A 20,323-nucleotide genomic window follows, 5' to 3' on the forward strand; every position below is an offset into this window, starting at 1 on the left:
ATACCACAAAAAAAAAAAAAAAAAAAAAAAAGTTGAAAGGAAGAAAACAGGATGTGTATTTACTACAATTTTGAAGTGAACCAGTAAAACCTTACTATTGAAGGCAGACCCACTGAGATAACAGAAGTTCGGGCAGGGGTAGAAGTTGAGGGAAAGAAAACGAGAAAAACATTTTACAAATTGAATTTGTCGAAATCCCTTCAAACCAACAGTGGCTAGAATAAATACAAATTTTTTCATCCTCCCATCTGAAGATAAAACAGTCCCAAATGTCAATCAAATATGTGAGAAAAGTTATTTTTGATATCATACAAAGCCTCAGAGATAAATATCTTCCTCATGGATGCTCCAGTGTTACAAAGATACTCTTTCTTTTGGCCAACCTATGTAATTTTTAAGGATATTGAAAATTACACAGAGTTAGGGTTTCTATTATAATATTTCATATGAGAAAAGTCCAAAGAAAAGACAGCTCACATTTACAGCTGGATGAGGGTAAAAATGTACATTTTATATATTTGTTCATACGACACGACTAAAGAAATAGAAATAGTGATGCACTTTAAAAGTTATTTAGTTCATCCCCCCTACTTTCAGGCAGGGTTTTTCCCAAATTATCTTTAGACTGTTGACTATCTGTATGAGTTTAAACATCTGTAGAGAAGGAAATTCCTCAAACTCCCCTGGTATTCTATTCCTGTATTAACAGCCCTACTTCCAAGAAACTGGGCTTTGGTCATCACATTCTAATTAGTTACCAGCCAGCTTGTCTATCAACAAGTATTTGCTAAGTACCCACAGGGAGAATGTTATTCTATTAGGTCTTTGACGATAGGCCTTCCCAGATAGTTACTCCTAATTGCTTCTCCTCTCAAATACAACTCTAATCCTGGATTCAAATATTCTTCCACTAAACTTTATTCATCCCAGTATGGACTCCCTAATACAATGGATAATTACAAGCATCCCATTAAAAACTGAATGCTTTCTTTACTTATAACAATATAGTTTGATTTTCAAAACAATTTTGAAACTGTGTTATTTCAAAACAAGGTGGTGTACCTCAATATTTCAAGTGAGGAAACTATGGCTCCAGAAGAATAAGTAGCTGCACAATTGCTAAATGGTTGAGCTTGCCCCTCCCACAGCAGCTACTGCAAATCAACCTTAATTTACCACCTCACCATTCACCCCTTCTTGCTCACAGATTATTATAAAACTTTATTTCTCCAAAGTACATGTGGCTGGACTTCATTAAACTTTCTTTTCTTTAAATCTCCCTACACTTCCAATTTATATCTGGGTTCTCATTTTTTTCTCTTCTCAAATACTAACTCTTTTCAGTTTACCTGTTTTCTAGGTTATTCCTCTGCCTCCTCAAACCTTCCCATTTAACATGAATGTTGGATTTTAGCACTCTCATCTTGCCACCATCCCCTGACCTTCAAACATCTCGAAATATCTTTTCTAAAGAGAAGAAAAAGAAGAGAAATAAAAACCTTGATCATAGCCTACTTACTTCTTTTTCTATCTGCCTTCCTATACTGTTCCGTCCAGTTACAGAAGGATCTTTCCTTGACCTGCTTCTGTCCTTTATAGTACTGACACAACCTCTTCTGGGAATTCCTTGAAATTCACTTCCTGCCTGTAGAATCCACCTCTTGTCTGGCTCTGCAGATAAGTCCCAAATCCAGTGTTCCCCAGCTCCTGCCTTCACTACCAAAGGGTTCATCCAATTGCAAAGTTGCAATGATGACCTCTAAGCTGAGGATACTAAAATCTACTTTCAAGCTTTAATCTTTCCCTTCAACTCAAATCCCTCAGATCCAGCTATTGACATATCTCTTTTCTTGGATGCATCTTAATCATCTCAAGCTCACTGTATTTGAAATGAAGCACATTATTCATAACAAAATTACAAACTTAATCATTTCCATCAATGGCAACTAAAAAACTTGATGAACTATCTATATTCTTCCCTATTCCTCATACTTCTCTCTATCCTGCATACCACCATCAGATTAGTATTTCTAAAACACTGGGGGTTATTTTTGTTTTGTTTTGTTTTTTCAACTATTTTTTAAATTGAACAAAACACTGTTTTTTCATAAATCACTTATAGCTTAAGAATCTATAATAGCTTCCATCACCATTTACAACATGCTCAATCTCTTTTATCCAGTTTTTCAAGTTCCTATGTCAAAAGATGCTTACTGATCTACCAAACTGAATTTCTAATCTGAAACTTAACCAGTTTACTTATAGACCCATATCTCCTTGCTTAGATCACCAACTCTATCTATAATATCTGCCACTATCCTTTCTAAAAGTCTAAAATTCACACCTACTTCAAGACTTAGCCTCTTTCGAAACAGCTCCACTGATTCATTCTAAAATATAAGGTAGACCAATGTCAGTTTCCTATTTTTGATACTATACTACAGTCTACGAAATATCACCATTACGGAAAGCTGAATGAAGGGTACATGGGATTCTATGTAGTATTTTTGCATCTTCCTGTGAGTCTGTAATTATTTCAAAATAAGAAGTTTAAAAAAATATATGATGGGCATCAACTATATATATACCAGGCATAAGTAAGATGCTGTGTTCACAAAAAAGAATACAATATATCAATATATTGAGTTTTTCATGCACTTACTTTCTATCTGGAGGTATTATGGACTGACTTATGTCCTCCCCAAAATTCACAGGTTGAAGCCCTAACGCCCAATATGACTGTATTTGGAGTTAGGGCTTTTAAAGAGGTAATTAAGGCTAAATGAGGTCATGAGGGTGAGGCCCCAACCCAAAAGTACTAGTGTCCTTATAAGAGGAGGAAGACATACCAGGAGTGTGCATGCACAGAGAAAAAGGCCACGTGAGGACACAGAGAGAAGGTGGCCATCTGCAAGCCAAGGAGAAAGACCTCAGGAGAAACCAAACCTATGAGCACCTTGATTTTGGACTTCCAGCCTCCAAAACTGTGAGAAAATAAATTTCTGTTGTTTATGCCACCCAGCCTGTGGTATTTTGTTATTAGTTTGCCCTAGCAAACTAATACAGTGGTAAGGGATGAAATAAAAATATTAAACAAAGGTACCCTACAATAAGTACTGTAAGAGCCCTATGACCAGAGACCAGGGAAGCACAGAGAAGAACTAGTAGTGCCAGGAAGGCCAAACGAATGCTTTGTGGAATATCATTTCTTCTGGGTCTTCAGAAATTAGTGGTAATTTTACCACCAGCTAAAGACTGACTCTCTAAGTCAAAGAAACTACTTAAAAGTATAGAAGCTTACAAAGCATGGTGTATTTGGAAAAAACTGAGAAATTCAGTATTAGTAAAGGATTTTAAGGAAGAAAGTACAGAATATAAGGGTAGAAGGATAATGTGGGTCTATTTAGTAAGGAGCATTGTATTTCAGGCTTAGAACTTTTGATTTAATGTGGTAGGTAACACCTGTTGAATATTTTCAAGCAGAGAAGTAACATACCCAGATCCTTATTTTTCCAAAGAAACTCATATTCATGGAAAAGTATAAATTCATTATGGATGTATACAGATTTAGCTACAAGAAAGGAAAATCCATACCATTAGCCATCACTATGCACTTCCCCATGCCCACCTCACCCTCAGGCCTAGGCAACCACTAATGTACTTTCTATCTCTATGAATTTGTCTATCCTGAACATTTTATATGAATGGAATCATATAATATATGGTCTTTTGGACTGGCCTCTTTTACTCGGCATGTTTTCAAGGTTCATCCATGTTGTAGTTCTTTTTATTGCTAAAGAATATTCCACTGTATGGATACACTATATTTATTTATCCATTCATCATTTGAGGAATATTTGGATTGTTTCCCCTTTTTGATTATAATGTTGCTATAAACATTCGTAAGTTGTTTGTTTTTGTTGATAGTACTAAAAATAAAAGAGGATTTTTAATACAAGAAGACTATTGGTAGGTCCTTTTAGTAGTCTGAATAGGAGATAAGAGCATTAATAATGTAATGGCAATGTGGACAGTGAAAAGAGATACATTTGGGAGGTGCTATCATCAGGTTTTGGTGACTGACTACTCAAGATTGTTTCTGAGGATGCTGGCCTGGGCATTGGGTAATATCATCGACTGAGATCAGGCACACCGTAGGAGATGAGTTTCATTCAGGCATGTGGAATTGGAGAGGACTGTGGGGTACTAATGGAGACATGTGAAACCCGGAAGACGCCAGACAGAAAGGTACAAATTTAGAAGCACGTGGAATTCAGGCGGTAGTTGGATCAGATCATCCAAGAGAGCATAAAGATGGAACACCAATAGTCAAGAGACAAAAAGGAACAAGAAGGCACAAAGCAGACTGGAAAAGACAAGCCCGAGGGGGCCAGGAACAGTTTCCAACAGTAAAAGAGAAGCCAAGGAATGAAAACGTTCTAAGAAGGAAATGGTCTCACTGAAAAAGGCTGCAGAGCAGTCAAGGGGGTTGTAGGCAAAGTGTTCACCCAATTTAGCAATTATGAAGCCACTTGGGAAAAGGTTAAAAAAGTGCTCAGAGATCAATAACTTGCATGATTCGGCCTACTTTCGGAGAGGAGAGGCAAAGGTAGGAAGGAGGCAGAATCCATAAACTAGCTGCACAAAGTCCTGCAAAGTACTTGGGTTTGTTTCTCAGAACTGAAATACAAACAAGCCCCATAAACACAGGTCATTGCCCTTGAATAACATAAAAGTCATTAATTTCCTGATTTATGAAACCAATCCTTGTTTTTTCCTTACCACCACTTCTGATACAACTATAGTCATTTTATTGTTGGCATTTTCTATCACAGTCTCTTCTTACAAAAGTTATATACATTATTTGTACGAAAATGTACACATCATATGGAAGAGAAATAGCAGGAGGACACTCAGACACCACCTATAACTGTGGCACCTAGGATAATTATCATTAACACACACCTCAGTTTATATGCTTCTGGAACAGATTTTGAGACGTGTATCACTGAAGCTCTGTCTTTTGATTTCTGCCTTTACTGACTTACTTAGAAAGACCTATCCTGCACTTCCATGTCTATGTATCCACCTCTATTTCATTCTGTGTTTTTGTGTTTCCTTTTTTTTTTTTACATTTATATCTCTTATCCATCTGAAATGTATCGTGGCACACAGAATGGGCTAGGGAATCTAACTATTTTTTCTCCAAATGGTTGGCCTGTTCCCAGAAACATTTTTCAATTAATTCACCTTGTTCACTCTCCATTGCTTTGAAATGACACATTAGCACATGAGATCAGAATTCAGGCTAGCACCTTCTAAATTCTTACATACATAATTTGGGGGAGGGGGAGATTCTCCTATTTATAGATGTTCTAATTATCCCAATTGTAATCATAAAAAAGCAAAAGCATAATGCAAAGATATTCACTCAAAAACTAATTGGCCACTTCTAAAATTAGTCTCTACTCCAGTATCTTTCCACATTTAACACTAGAGGAATCCCCATCTGCTCTCAACTTTTTGTATTTGTTCATCTCTCACCAACTGTTGGAAACTGTTGCAAATACAGCATAAATGGGCTGCAGAGGGAAATTACAAACCTTGCAAATGATGCAAGATGCAATGCAGTTAAAGTGTTATTAGAGAACCGCTTGTATCACATGCAAGGACAGTACCCGGAGAAAATCTGGCAATTGAGGACAGGAATAAAGACGCAGATGTAGAGAATGGACTTGAGGACATGGGGAGGGGAAAGGGTAAGCTGGGACGAAGTGAGAGAGTGGCATGGACATATATACACTACAAAATGTAAAATAGATAGCTAGTGGGAAGCAGCCACATAGCACAGGGAGATCATCTCCTTGCTTTGTGACCACCTAGAGAGGTGGGATAGGGAGGGTGGGAGGGAGACGCAAGAGGGAGGAGATATGGGGATATATGTGTATGTATGGCTGATTCACTTTGTTATAAAGCAGAAACTAACAAACCATTGTAGAGCAATTATACTCCAATAAAGATGTTTAAAAAAAAAAAAAAGAAAATCTGGCAATTGGTCCAGTTAACAATGAAGAGAAGAAAATTGGCTAGAATGATGACATGATAGATGTTTCTGAAGAAAATGGTTTGCATATCAAAGAAAGATCCCTAGGAAAATGGATAATGCCTTGGAATATTTTTTCCTAAAAATTACCTTGTTTGTGAAGGTGCTAGTTAGGCCAAATCTGAGTGTCCATCATCATACCAGAAACAAAGCAAAAACAAAAACCTCACGCAATTCCTTCATTGCTGTCTCTAAGAATTGGCACAAAATTGCAGGCATAACATAAATTGTGGCAAATATATGATAAACTTACTGTTGATTTTAATTTTACTCTTTTTCAAACAAATCTTTTGTTTTCCTAATAAAACAATGAAATGTGGGTTCCAGTTTCAGGTAGTCTTTTTCTGATACCAATTAGTCTCGAACCTTCCATACTTTAATCAATCTAGCAATCTAAGGTAAACCTCAGCCTCAAGCACCTGCAGGGTTGCAGCAAGTAACAAACAGGTATGAGAAAGCCAGCTAGGCAACTAAAGGCATTCACATTTTTTTTAAAACACTACCCTGGTGGCCCTCTGTAACTCTTCTAAGGGTAGAATACATACCATTGAGATTAGAAAAAAAGACATTTAATGAAAATGCAATATTCCCCAGCTGAAAGATGTGAATATAGAGGTACAGATAAGAAAAATACAAGTTTGATGGTTCTCTAATAAAAAGAATATCCAATAAAGATTAGGCTAAATCCCGATAGAGAAGCTGAAGGTTGATAAAGGCAAGCAGGAGAAATGTGAGGCAAAGAAGTCCATAAGGTAATTCCCAGTGGGAAAGATTTTCAAATTCTGGATGCCAGGGAGGATGTTGTCAACATGGCCTTTACTGGAGCAAAGAAAGGGCACATCCAAGGTGCTGGGTTCATAAAGTCATGAGGCTAGACAAGACCAAGAGTTTTTTATTCTGAGATTCATCTGCAATTTAATAGGGAACATGGCAAAATTACACACATCCCTGCCTTTTATTTTTATTTTATTTTATTTTATTTTATTTATTTATTTTTTGGGGGTATGCGGGCCTCCTTCTGTTGTGGCCTCTCCCGTTGCGGAGCACAGGCTCCGGACGCGCAGGCCCAGCGGCCATGGCTCATGGGCCCAGCCGCTCCGCGGCACGTGGGATCCTCCCAGACCGGGGCGCGAACCCGGTTCCCCTGCATTGGCAGGCGGACGCGCAACCACTGCGCCACCAGGGAAGCCCCCTGCCTTTTAATATCAACCACTAAGTCACTTCATCTTCCTAGGGCCTTCGTTACCTCAGCTGTTAAGAGAGGGAAGTAAACCAGATGATTTCTGAGTTCCTGCCCAGCTATTAAAAAAAGATCATGTCTGTGACAAATGTTTGTATGCTTATGTGTTCAGTAATCTACTCCTTTCTAATATGCCACTTTACCTTCACATATTCTGAAACAACTACTATAGCTAAACATCATAAATTTCACAACTACTGGTTTGAAGCAGAAATAACTCAGAAATAATCTCTGTAATAATGGTATCATGTCACCTACTGAGATAATAAAAATTAAGCACAAAGCAAATACAAGGTAAATCCTTATTATATTCCTCATAGCAAAGAAAAGAGACTGTGTGAAATTTCTGCCCTTTTCCTCCCACAATCCTAGGCCAATTTAAGTGAAAACAAGGCCAGATCAAGAATAGCTCACACAGGAGGAGGCTCTGGCTAGAAATATATTTGTACCGTGTGGTCTGTGTGGTCTAGAGGGAAGCACAGTGGGCTACAAGATTTGGATTCTAGACCTAACCCTTCCGGTAACCATGTAACTCTGGGAAAGAAATTTAGCTTTCCTTAACTCCATTTCTATTTGTAAAACAGCAATAATTCTACATGTTTCTTCTACCTCATAAACGTGTTAAGTACAGAAATAAGTATGTGAAAAATCTGAGCCCTATGGAGGAAAGGTATTATAGGCAATAATGGAGCACGGTAATGACGAAGAGCACTGATTTAACAAATTTTAAGAACTCGCTATCATGATTGGATATGGCAGGTGGGAGGGAGAGTCACTCAACTAAAGTCAAAAAATGGGTCATCATTAAGTAAAAGCAAGCAATTATGACCGCGACAAATACACACTGCCTCAATCTCTCCAACGGGATGAACTCGGCTAGACTAGAGTGACAGGCACACACATGGCTTCCAGATTCCTGGTTTGTGAACAAACACATTTTCCACCTTCCTTCATTTCTCCCTCCTGTCCTTCTCTTCCTCCTTTCCTCTGCCTCTTCCTTCCAAACATTCAGAAATTTTACATCAAGGGTTTCTAAGCACACAGCCCTGAAGTTGCTTCCAAATCTAGTTATTTAAACAAATGTCTAAAGTTCTATAATCAATAAATGTGACTAAAGAAGCATCGTTTCTCTCCAGGTGTCCAGGTGTTTGTTCACAGCAATGCCACCGGACTCCTAGTGGCTGTTCCCAAAGAGGCTCCAACAAGGATGTGGGGAAGAGAAGGAAGGGCTACCAAGACCTGCACTGACAAACACACCAGCCAATCAGGGGGTCAGTCCATCTCTTTTTAAGCTTTCTCTTTTATGTTTTTGGCCTTCTCCCTCAAGCCTCCTTTGTTTCTCCAATTGGCAAGAAAGAAGGGAGAGCCATATACTGATTGCTGATTATAGTGAATATTTTTCATTTACTATCTCATTAAGCCTACATATTTATTTCTTAGGAAAATCTTCCTAACAGTGGACAGAGATGGATGAATCGAGACCCAAGGACCAGTTAGGAGGACGTTAACAAGGGCAAGAGGAAGAAGACCTAAATTAAGACAAACTATTAGAACTGTTTCTAAGTAGGAAGGCAATTCTGAGATGCTATATTAGAAATATTATTTTGGAATGAAAGTTAGGTTCTGCCTGTGTATGATTAAGGCAAAAAAATTTTCAAACCATAGGATACAGAATCCCATGGTCCCAAGCCAGCCGTTCTCTCCACCCCAAATTTATAAGGTGAATTATGCATACATCCGTACAATGGTAATAATTATAGTTTGAATTTTTTGAGTGTATCTCTGTTCCAAGAATTGTGCTAGGTGCTTTACAAACATATAATGCCCTGGCAAAAAGGAAGGCATTATTATACCCACTTTGAAAGGAGAAACTAGACTCTGGAAAGTTAAGAAACATATCCAGGTCATATGAGCAGTAACATCAGCATGGGGGGGCGGGCGGTAAGTGTACAAAACGCATGTAAGGAGGAAGATGAAAAACTCCACACCACTTCCCATACTATGGTCCTTGCTTTAGGTGGAAATAGATGCTACTGCTGCTCCATTTAATAAATTCATTTACTTATGCTCCTTGCTGCTGCCATAAAGAGAGACACTTAGTAGAGCTAAGCAGGACTTGGGAGCTGCGGCCTCTAAAGGACCAAATGCAGCGCTATTGACGGCTCAACCCCTCTGCCTGTGGGAAGGGCTGACTTGGATGCCCGTGGTCATCACTGACTGCCCAGGTCTGGGCAACCTGGGTCTCTCTCCCCCTGACACATAGAGGCCTCAACCCTGAAGCCTGCTCATGTCTCCTGATCTCCAGTCTTTTTCTTTGTCTCTTCCCCCTTATTCTGGTGACCACAACCAGGAAAACAGCAGAAGGGATGGGACTCATCTGGACTATATTAGCTGCTTGTATTATCCTATTTACATTTATGAAATATGGTATCGTGAGATCACATTTAGTAAAATTTTCCTCAAAAATAGTTTTATTCTCTAACCCACTTTTTATTGGTTAGAAGCAAAACAAAATGGATCATATATTTAAAAGCAGAGGGAAGAAAAAAGACATACCATTCTAGAAATGTCTAGCAAGCAAATACCCCAAGAATATTTATCCAAGTGGTTACCCTGGGATATCTGAGGGGAAACGTGAAAGCAATTTTCTTGGCTATCATCACTTTAATATGAAATGTAAACCCCAAGTACAACCACAGGCACATTCCTTTAATTTGGCCAAAGTACAGTTGTGTTTTGGGAGCATGAATGGAGCTCTTACCTGGCATGATCATGGTCTGTGGAGCCGCTGCGTCAGTACTTAGGCAGAGACGTCCACCTTTGGCTAATCGATCGCACAGCAAGGTGATATGTTTCTTCAATCGGCTTGTGTCTTTGGGTATGCTCAACTGGCTGCTGAGGTTCAAAGCCTGCTCCTTGGAACTCTTCGATAGGCAGGTCTTCAAAAGGTGGGAAATAGCAGCATCCACCATTTCTTCCCAGCCCTGGTTGCAAAAGCCAATTTGGAATTTATGCATAGATGACAAATGAGCAAAGTAAGCACTTTACTGTTAAACAAGTTATAAGATTATGAGTGTTTTTATGTCCCAGTGTTGGGGACTTGTTAAGAGCTTGATGTCTGGAATATTCCAGACCAGTCTGGTTTTAAATTCTAGCTCTGGGCTTCTCTGGTGGCGCAGTGGTTGAAAGTCCGCCTGCCGATGCAGGGGACGCGGGTTCGTGCCCCGGTCCGGGAAGATCCCACATGCCGCGGAGCGGCTGGGCCCATGGGCCATGGCCGCTGAGGCTGTGCTAAAAAAAAAAAAAAAAAAAAAAAATTCTAGCTCTGTCAATTGTTTGACTTTGAGCACATTACTTAATTCCTCTTATCCTCATCCTCACCTACAAATGAGGATACTAATGATATGTATCTCCAAGGGCTGGGGTGATTAAATGAGATGGTATATGAGAGGCTTTTAGCCCTGTGCCAGGCATGATAATAATCATCATCTCAGGTGTACGTAAGTTTGATGACCCAGAGAGTGAAGCCCTAGGATTATAGTTCATTTTGCTGCTGAAGGAGAACCAGCCAGGACAAGGAGAGACTGGGGGAAACTGGAATGGAGAGAAAACCCTGATGTCTCTCTCAGCTCTTGGTTCCACAGCCTTGGGTTTGTAGGCCAAAACCAGGGGAGCTTTGTCAAGAGAGATTTTGGGAGACACAAGCTTATCCAGTCCCACTCCTGTGCCCAGGTGACAAAAAGTGACACGAAGTGAGGAAGTGAGCCGTTTACCCCCATTTGCTGGGATAGTGTGGCTGGGCTGCAGTGAAGACCATGAGGAGTGCAGTGTCACCTTAGCACCCCGCAAGCTGTAATTCGAGGGATCTCTATGGTGGGCAGGGACCGTGGTGTCATCACAGAGGATTGGCATGAGGAAGCACCACCCTCAGGTGGGTTCAGATAACAACAGAATGAGAAGCGGGAGGGGTCAGCTTATGCTCTCCCATCGGACATCCCCAGGGTGCCCCAGAGATAACTGGATATGATTTTTGGGGGGTCTGGAGGTCTTAAGCAGCAAAATAGAGAACTGTGAATGAAATCTGGGTATTATTGCCAATGTGACTGCATTTGTACCCAGAGGCTGGTGAGACTTAGAACACCACAGGCTTGACAATCAAAGTGAAATTATAAAGGATGATACTGAATGACTATCCTCATAGAATACTGCAGAATAGGTCAAGTCCCTCACATAAGGGGTGAGAAACCTGAGACTCAGAGAGGAGCCCCTGGGTGACTTCACTGTTGTTACCACTCTATCCTCAACCTTATCAGTTGAGCCACATTTTAAATATGCAAATCGGATTACATTATTCCTAAACTTCAACTCCTAAAGCCAAATGCTCAGTCTTGCATATAAAGCACTTTCTGCTCCAGCTCCTGCTCCATTTTATTCTCTCCCTGTCCATCTGCACCCACACTCTCACCCTGGCCTCTACACATGCTTGGCCCTCCTGCTGCAATGCCCTATCTCCACTTGTTACCTGGCCAACTACCACTTAAGACTCAGCTCAGGCACTGCCATCCAAGCATCGCATTCGTGGGCCCTCTCCGGGACTCTGAGACCTCACACACCCAGGTCCGTCACTGTACTCCTCACCCTGCGCAGTGGCCACTGTCTGCATGCCTGATTTCTCCAGTGCCTGGAGGTCTCCGCACCCCTAGCACTGTGCTTGGTCAAGAAATGTGTTTGCAGGACGGAGAGATGGTGAACTAGGACCTTAGCATTGGGAGGACTTTGGAGATCTTTAGTCCAGTCTCATGGGACATTCCCTGGAATACAGTAGCAACCATCTGCCTAGGTATGGTTGTCCCCAAGATCCAAAATTACTACTTTTGGGGGCAGTTCACTCCTTTCAGGGACATGTGTAACCAGCAGAAAGCTATTCCTAAACTGAGCCAAAATCTGCCCCGTTGGCCCTTATTCTACCCTCCAGAGCCATGCAGAATAAATCTAACCTCTCTTCTACATGACAGCCCTTTATATCTGTGAAGACAGCAATTCTGTACCCTCTCCTCCAGAATAAACATCCTCAGTTCCTCCAGCTCTTCCTTATATAAACATGGTTTCAAGTTTTCTCTCCATCCTGACCACTTGTCTTTGAATGAGCTCCAATTTTAAACACTTAAACATTTATACAGCTAACTAGAGAACCCCAAACTGACCCCAAGACACCAGGCTGGGGTTGGGAGTGCAGGGTGGAAAGAGCCGCCCCCCCCGTTTACTGAGAGTTCTCACTGCCAGCCTGGCCTCTGGCTGCCTCTGCTCTCTTGGCAGCTGCACCACACTCCTGATTCACGACGAGCAAACAGATGATTAAGCCTCAGGCCTTTTCCACACTCACCACACATCTTCCTTGTAGGCTTAAGCAGCTGGTTCTTTAGACCAAAGTGCAGACTCTGTATATATCCACTAGAGAACTTCCCGCTGACTGCCAACATCAGGATTTTTTACTCTATTGACCCATTATAGATGGCAAATTAGGAAACAAATTAATTATTTTTAAATGAGATGTCAAAGGCTATAAAAACAAGCTTCCTATCCCAAACCACTAAAGAATAATAAACCGCTAGTTACTACATAGACATCTCTATAGAAATATCAAAATCTAAACTAGACAAATATTTAAAATTGAATTGTATTTCAATAATAATGGGAAGAGGTAAATTAAGACAAAATAGTAACCCAAATGTCATTGGAGAGGACATATTTTCAAGTTGTTTTTGAAGCCATTGATGACGACCTCTGGAGTATAAGAAGGAAAAATCCTTTGTATATAGTTTGGCATTTGTGTGCTCTGTGGTCATTTCAGCATTAAAACAGTTCCTACTATTTTATAGACTATTCATCTAAGGAAACTACTGTTTTCATAAGTAGGTTACAGTAACATATTAGATAATTTAAGTAGATATGGCATTTAGTTAATAGAGAGGTACTACAGAATTTCCTTTTCTACTGCCAACTTGCAGATCAAGTCAAAAACCATGACATGTTTAGGTATTTGGCATGGATATTTCTTTAATATAATGAGGCATGATGCCAATACTTCAAAAATATTGTTACTGAAATACAGGGTTATTATCTGGAGGGCCTGAATTGCTACATAAACTCAAATATGATAATAAAAAGGAATGTTTATGAGACAAAAGAAGAGCCTTAAAAATGCAATGTGATAATCCACTGATCAACCATGTAGCATACTTACCTGATAAAATGTGAAACAAAACTATGTGGAAATCTAGAATCTCAAGTATGAGAAGTACATTAAAGATAAGCTATTTTAACCACCTTTTTGGTGTTTGAATCCATTACCTTTATTTACAGCCCTTAAATTGGTAAGTCCAATATTCAGTTTTAATGTCTACACACACACACACACACACACACACACCATATGCACATACCTGACCTTTATCCTTTAAAGTTGAACACCAATTGTACTAATAATTGAACATCAATTGATGTTTATCACTTGAACATCAATTGCCTCTCCTAATTGCAAGAGTGAAAGAAAATCTTAATTTTGGTAAAATGGTGCTAAAAAAACATCTGGAAGGGAAGGAACTACTAAGCAAGTGCTCTTTGGTGATAGTTGATATTATTTTAGTTCTCAAATCCATAGCCTAACTCTTAAAGTCCCAGTTAACCCATGTATGGCTTTTAGAAAATGACAGTAGGTGTGAAGTTACAGCTATAAATGTGTGACTAAATCCATAAATAAATTTAAATGTACATGTTACTCTGTTTATCTTCTTCATGGCCCTTGTCAATACTAGAAATTAATTTATTTACTGGGCTTTTTTGTGCTAACTATATCTAGTCTAGTATTGACAATTGGGGTTTTGCTTCGTTCCCAAGGTCTAGGCTCTACCCCATGTGGTAACTTAACTTTTGTCTTAGTCCTTCTACCTGAGCCCCTACGTTGGGAGCCTGATTCAAGGGTCACTCCTTAAAGGACTGGGCTGCCTTGCTCCTGCCAAATCCGTTCCAAGGAACTAGACCTAAGGCTGCAGCCCTGCTGCCTGACTTCAGTGCCAAGTTGCCTGCTGCGTGCGTTCCCCAACATGGTTTTTCATGTTTCACCTGCCTGTGTGGAGGCTCCTATATGCCATGCTAGTCCCAGATGCCTCTCTGTACCAGTGTGATGCCCCATTTCTATGAGGAAGCTTTTTAAATCCAAGGCCTTAGCCTCTGCTAGCCTGTTCCTCCTCCTGCCTGAAGTCAACTGAGCTATGCTTTTTGCTATCCAGAGACCATACAGCCATGGCTGAGTTTCTGACTTCCCTGCTCTACTTGCCCTGCTAGTCTCCACTGCTCATTATGCCTAAAAACCAGTATAAGCCAGTGGCTTTTCAGAAACGATAAGACGCAGAAAGTTTGACCAAGTTTGTCAAGTTAATTTCCTAGGGTATCAATCAAAGTAACCAAAGAAAAAAATAAACTAAAAGAGTATTCTCATGCCACCAGCAAATTAAAACAGCCGAGTTGAAGATAACTGCCCCAAGGCTTCTGGATTTTGACTTAACCTCATTCACCTCAACAGCCTCTTCCCTGTATGACCTTAGATAAATCACCTAATCTCTGTAGGGTATATCTAAGGTCTCCATAAAACAGGAATAACACTATTTGCCATGCCAATTTTACATGAATGGTAAGGCACTCAAATCTTAAGCAGAAGATACTATGGCATAAGCATGTATATTCAATCCTATGTTATTTTTTAATCAGAAAATACAAATACACAATTGGAATCCAATATGAAGAGTAATATCTTTAAACTTTTATTCAAACAAATTATAAACTTCTGCGAACTTATGTTTATAATACAAACACTACCACATCCGCAACTATAGTAGTATAGGGAAAAACCACACAATGCCATGGTAGCATTTGTTACCAAATGTGCACACAGTTGACTCTAAGGGAGAGAGGAAAGGTTTAAAAAAAAAAAAAAGAAATCTGCGTAAAGGAACAAATGGAGATTGTGTACCCATATCCCAGGTTTCAGTCGAGGAGAGAAGACTCTCAGAAATGGCACGTCTTACATTATACATGTGAAGGTAAAATGACCTGTACATCGTATTCGTTTACTTGAAAAAAAGTTGTATTAAAGAGAAATAAATTTCCTCTTGAATAGATGTAAAGTATTCACAATTAAAAGTCTTTGGTATTTAGGATTGATCTTATGATTACTATTACTTTGTATTGTATCATATTATAATTAGCCAAGATAAGGAAAAATAATCAAATGAAGGGTCACTGTAAACTTAGGTACAAAAAAAACTTATTTCTTTAGTTGTAAATTATATATTTTGGAAGATATAAGAATTTTTCAGGATTTATCTAGGTTCAGATTATTCCTAAAGAATAGATTTTATTCAGTGAATCTTCCTTCATGTAAAGGAGGGCTTGAAATGTTGAGTTATTTACCTCTGAAGAGTAAAATAACTCTTTGAACCTGAAACAAAATAAAATAAAATTTAAAAATGAAACCAAGCTGTAAGGCTTACGTGGCATCTTAATGAGTTTAAAATTATGTTCAGTGGTTTTTATAAAATAAAACATTGAAAAAAATCAGCTTAAACTTTTTCAACCCATCACTAATAAAATGAAGCACTCCCCAATATCATCATCTTTTAATCTTAAACTGAAGTGATTTATTGGACTTCAGTATTAACATGATTCAAAAGCTGTAAAAGTCTCATTCAGATTTTAAACAAAAGTTGAACAGGGTGCCAGCCTTATCAATACAGCATTGTGAAAAATAAAGCACATTGCTTCCTATTGGATGAAAATCTAAAACCTTTTTGAGAAACAGAAGCTAAGCAATCTTCATGGAGTTTAGCAGCAGTACAAGCAGAAAACACAAGGTTGCTTCCAATCAACCTACTCTGATAGTTTTTTTTAAGTTATGTTTTGCTAAGAAATTTGCATTTGACCTGTACTCCCATTCTGACCCCAAGGATTTAGACAGAGGAAGGAACACAAGTAGATTACCTGAATTATCATGAAACCTGATCCTGGATAGCCGTACTCAATTTTTAAACAAAACAAAACATTAACGATGTCCCACCTAGCCAATCATTTTTTAAAAAATAAATTTATTTATTTTTGGCTGCGTTGGGTCTTCATTGCTGCGCGCGGGCTTTATCTAGTTGCGGCGAGCAGGGGCTACTCTTCATTGCAGTGCATGGGCTTCTATTGAGGTGGCTTCTCTTTGTTGCGGAGCATGGGCTCTAGGTGCACGGGCTTCAGTAGTTGTGGCTCTTGGGCTCTAGAGTGCAGGCTCAGTAGTTGTGGCGCACGGGCTTAGTTGCTCCATGGCATGTGGGATCATCCCGGATCAGGGCTCAAACGTGTGTCCCCTGCACTGGCAGGCGGATTCTTAACCACTGCGCCACCAGGGAAGTCCCTAGCCAATCATTTTGACTAAGCATTAAAGTCTGCTTCAGGCAAAAGCTTCCAGTCACATGCACTATTCAGAAACAACTTACAAAAATATTAAGACTGGAAAATAAAATTGATAATGAATATTCCAAGGGAAACCGGCTTCTGGTGATGGTAGATTAGATCATTTGGACCAATTATCCCACTGAGAATAACTAGAAAAAACATATACAAAAATCACTTCTTTGAAGGTATAGGAAAGCTAACAAGATAGTAGTTACCAGGTCAAGATCCAGGGGACAAGGGAAGCCCAGGAAAGTGAGTCCTGAATTTGTGGCTGCTTTTTCCCCTGAGGTCATTAGTTACCTGGCCTAACATGCAGCTTTGGTCCTTCACTTATTCACCATCTCAGGCTATGACTTATGCTTGCTTATGTATTTCCATGTAAAAGGCAGCATGGGTCATGAGAAAAGCACTGGGTTAGAAGTCGGAAGGCCTAGGCTAAAATGTGGCACCTTTCCTTATAAGCTGTATGTCTCTGGGAAAATTATTTTAGGTCTCTGGGTCTCAGTTTCCTCATCAGTTAAAAATGAGAAAAATAATTTCCTTTGCCAGGTGCTTTTAGATTTAATGAGACATATTTAGCAATTGTAGTTACTTAATTCCATGCTATTATTCTTACTTCTGGGAGTTGTCTCTAAAAGTTGATCTTTCGGAGGCTGGTTCTTGTGAATAACAATGACACTAGAAATAACAACAAGAGCAAAAACTATTTAGGACCTCTTATGTACTAGAAAGTATGCTAAGAAATTTACAAATATTATTTGTAAATAATTATCTTGTTAAATTGGTATTGTAACTTCCAACTAAGGTGCTAGATGCAAAGTATTTCACCACAAATGACACAATTATTAAGAGTTGTAATGGGATCCAGGACTGCATGGCTCTAAATTCCATGCTCTTGGTCACTATACTACAGACCACTTTTTTCCCATTTCATCATGTGTGCCTTTCAATCTATTTTCATCAGATCACCTTAGGCAGAAAATATCATATGAGGTCTTCCCCCAGAAAATTTATGGTCACAATTAACATATTCATGGAACCAAAATTCAAATCAGCTTCTTTATCCAAGTGAATAATCTGTGTACAATTAAATAAGATTTTACTGCACAATCAAAAAGCACTATGATTTGTGCCAGTTTGAATGGGTCAAAGCTTTTAGCACCTGCATAGACTACTGTAACTAACATCTAGGAATGGCCTTGGGACACCACATCCCCTGAAAACATAACAATGGTCAGACTTGACTCTGATGAGTCTGAGTTATAGATGCTCATTTCAAGGACTCATTACTGAGAATACTTGGAGAGCCCATTCTTATTATGGAATCAAAAGATTCATGGGGGCTTCCCTGGTGGCGCAGTGGTTGAGAATCTGCCTGCCAATGCAGGGAACACGGATTCGAGCCCTGGTCTGGGAAGATCCCACATGCCGCGGAGCAACTGGGCCCGTGAGCCACAACTGCTGAGCCTGCGCTCCGCAACAAGAGAGGCCGCGACAGTGAGGGGCCCGCGCACCGCGATGAAGAGTGGCCCCTGCTCACCACAAGTAGAGAAAAGCCCTCGCACGAAATGAAGACCCAACACAGCCAAAAATAAATAAATAAATTAATTAATTTTTAAAAAAAAGATTCATGGGGTCACAGACTCCCCAGATACCTATATATCTGACAGAGTCTGGGGAAAATCTTACTGAAGGCAGGACAAGAGAAGAGCCATGTAAATAAACTGAAGGCATCAACTCCTCCCTAACAACTCTGTGTTCTTAAAAATCTCAAAGAATAGGAAATAACCAAATTCAAGAAAAAATGTCCCCAAACACACGAAACCACTGATTTAAGTGTAAAGCACTTTTCTTTAGGATCCCTTTCTTTCTGTGTTTCTCTCTTCTTTTAATTAGCTTGTATTTTTCAGGACCACCCAGAAGCTTCACTATTTTAAGACTTGCCTACCTACTTCTTTCTTGGTCAAAGCCACCGGTGGATCTGAAACAGCAAAGGAAGGTCCAAATACTAGATTTCTACTTATATTTTCTTTCAAATAGAATTCAAGTCCGAAGAAAAAAATATAGAAAATGGGATCTGAAGTGACTGACTGTACACCATTCAATGTTAATGTCATTTTTCACAGCAATCAAGCTAAGATAACAGCAACACAGCAGCACAAATCTCAAAGTTAAATAGTAATTGTCTACAAAATGAGGTACCTTCCCGTCAACTTTGTGAAAAAATCAATTATATAGTTTGAGTTCTTTTTAGTGTTATGTGAAGCAAATAAGTAGATTAAATTTGTTAGCATTTTCTAATATAGAATCCAGCACGGGTACACATAATACACAATATAAATTATACTTACCCTTGTTAAAGTAGTCATATTGGAGAATAATAAAACTTCAGTATGATCACCTTGTCAAAAGTTCCCCCATTGAGTCAGGTTTCTCATTTTTGTGAAGCTCCTTAGCTTGCGTTCAAATCTCACCCCTGCTATTTTCTAGCTATATGATTTTGGGCATATTTCCTCATTTGTAAATTGGAAGTAATAGTTGTGAAGCAAGGATGTGGATGCAAGTAGTTTATCTGACAGCTGATCCAAGAGGTGTTGGTGGGAAGTGAGTAAGTGAGAGGGGGAAGGGGGAGAAGACAATAAACTGCTGGGCTGTGAGCAGTTACCGCTGTAGGTAACTGGTGCAATCCTGCTGGACTACTCTGGGAGGTGGTGTGTAATGTACCTTGGACTTTGCCAGCTGGAGGGATGAGGGAGCTGGGGTATTAATCTACCAACCCCTGTCAGTCATTGATCAAACGTGTGGCTGCACAGCCTCTGCCAAACAGGGAGAATCCTCAGGCAGCAAAACTGCAGGTGTCCAGCATGTAGAAGCTTTCAGGAATGGCAGGAGGTGGAGAGACATGGGTGAAGCACAAACAGCATCCAGCACAGAGTGAGGATTAAATGGGGTAATGTATGCAGAGTCCTTGGCCAATGCGTAGTACTTAATAACACTCAATAAGTTAGTTTTCTTACATTTCTTTGAATTGGGGGAGGCAGGCCTATATCTTCTGTGTGTGTATGAATGTGTACGTGTGTGTGTGTATTTAATTTCTCTCCTTATTTCTCTACAAAACAGGGATGTCTGCTAATTAGTGAAGTTTATTGGATGTGGTTCCTGAGATTGCTAAATATTATATAGAGATGTTTATGACTTTGAATTTACAGCCAATGGGTTAGAAAACAACTAACCACTGCAACTGATCACTGCCATTAAACCACAGAAATTAGATTTCATAGGAAACTGGAAAGCTTCACCACTTTATTCCTGCTCACAATATCAGTGATTTCATCTGCATAGTCTCATTCACTGTGGTGGGAGAGAAGACCTGTGTTCCTGCAGTCCTCATAAATGACATATCAGTGAAATCAAAGCTTAGATTTCATAATCATGTTATGCAATCTGCCAAATTAAGAGTGATAGCAACCTTCATTACTCAGCCTTTA

At 39.5% G+C, this 20,323-nt stretch overlaps 1 protein-coding gene across 5 annotated transcripts in view; it reads right to left on the reverse strand.

Annotated features, from left to right (window-relative positions):
- The window catches only part of BBS9 (Bardet-Biedl syndrome 9), a 448,864-nt gene that overhangs the window by 55,231 nt on the left and 373,310 nt on the right, over positions 1-20,323 (reverse strand). For all 5 annotated transcript variants that reach the window (XR_008617359.1, XM_055084928.1, XM_024129313.3 and 2 more), the window contains one exon: positions 10,105-10,327. Coding sequence is in view for 4 of the 5 variants with exons in the window: in XM_055084928.1 (XP_054940903.1) it covers positions 10,105-10,327 (223 nt within the window). In the remaining variant the exon portion in view is untranslated. The remainder of the gene's footprint in view (positions 1-10,104; positions 10,328-20,323) is intronic.

This window comes from Physeter macrocephalus, chromosome 5 (assembly GCF_002837175.3).
Source record: "Physeter macrocephalus isolate SW-GA chromosome 5, ASM283717v5, whole genome shotgun sequence".
Lineage (NCBI taxonomy): Eukaryota > Metazoa > Chordata > Mammalia > Artiodactyla > Physeteridae > Physeter > Physeter macrocephalus.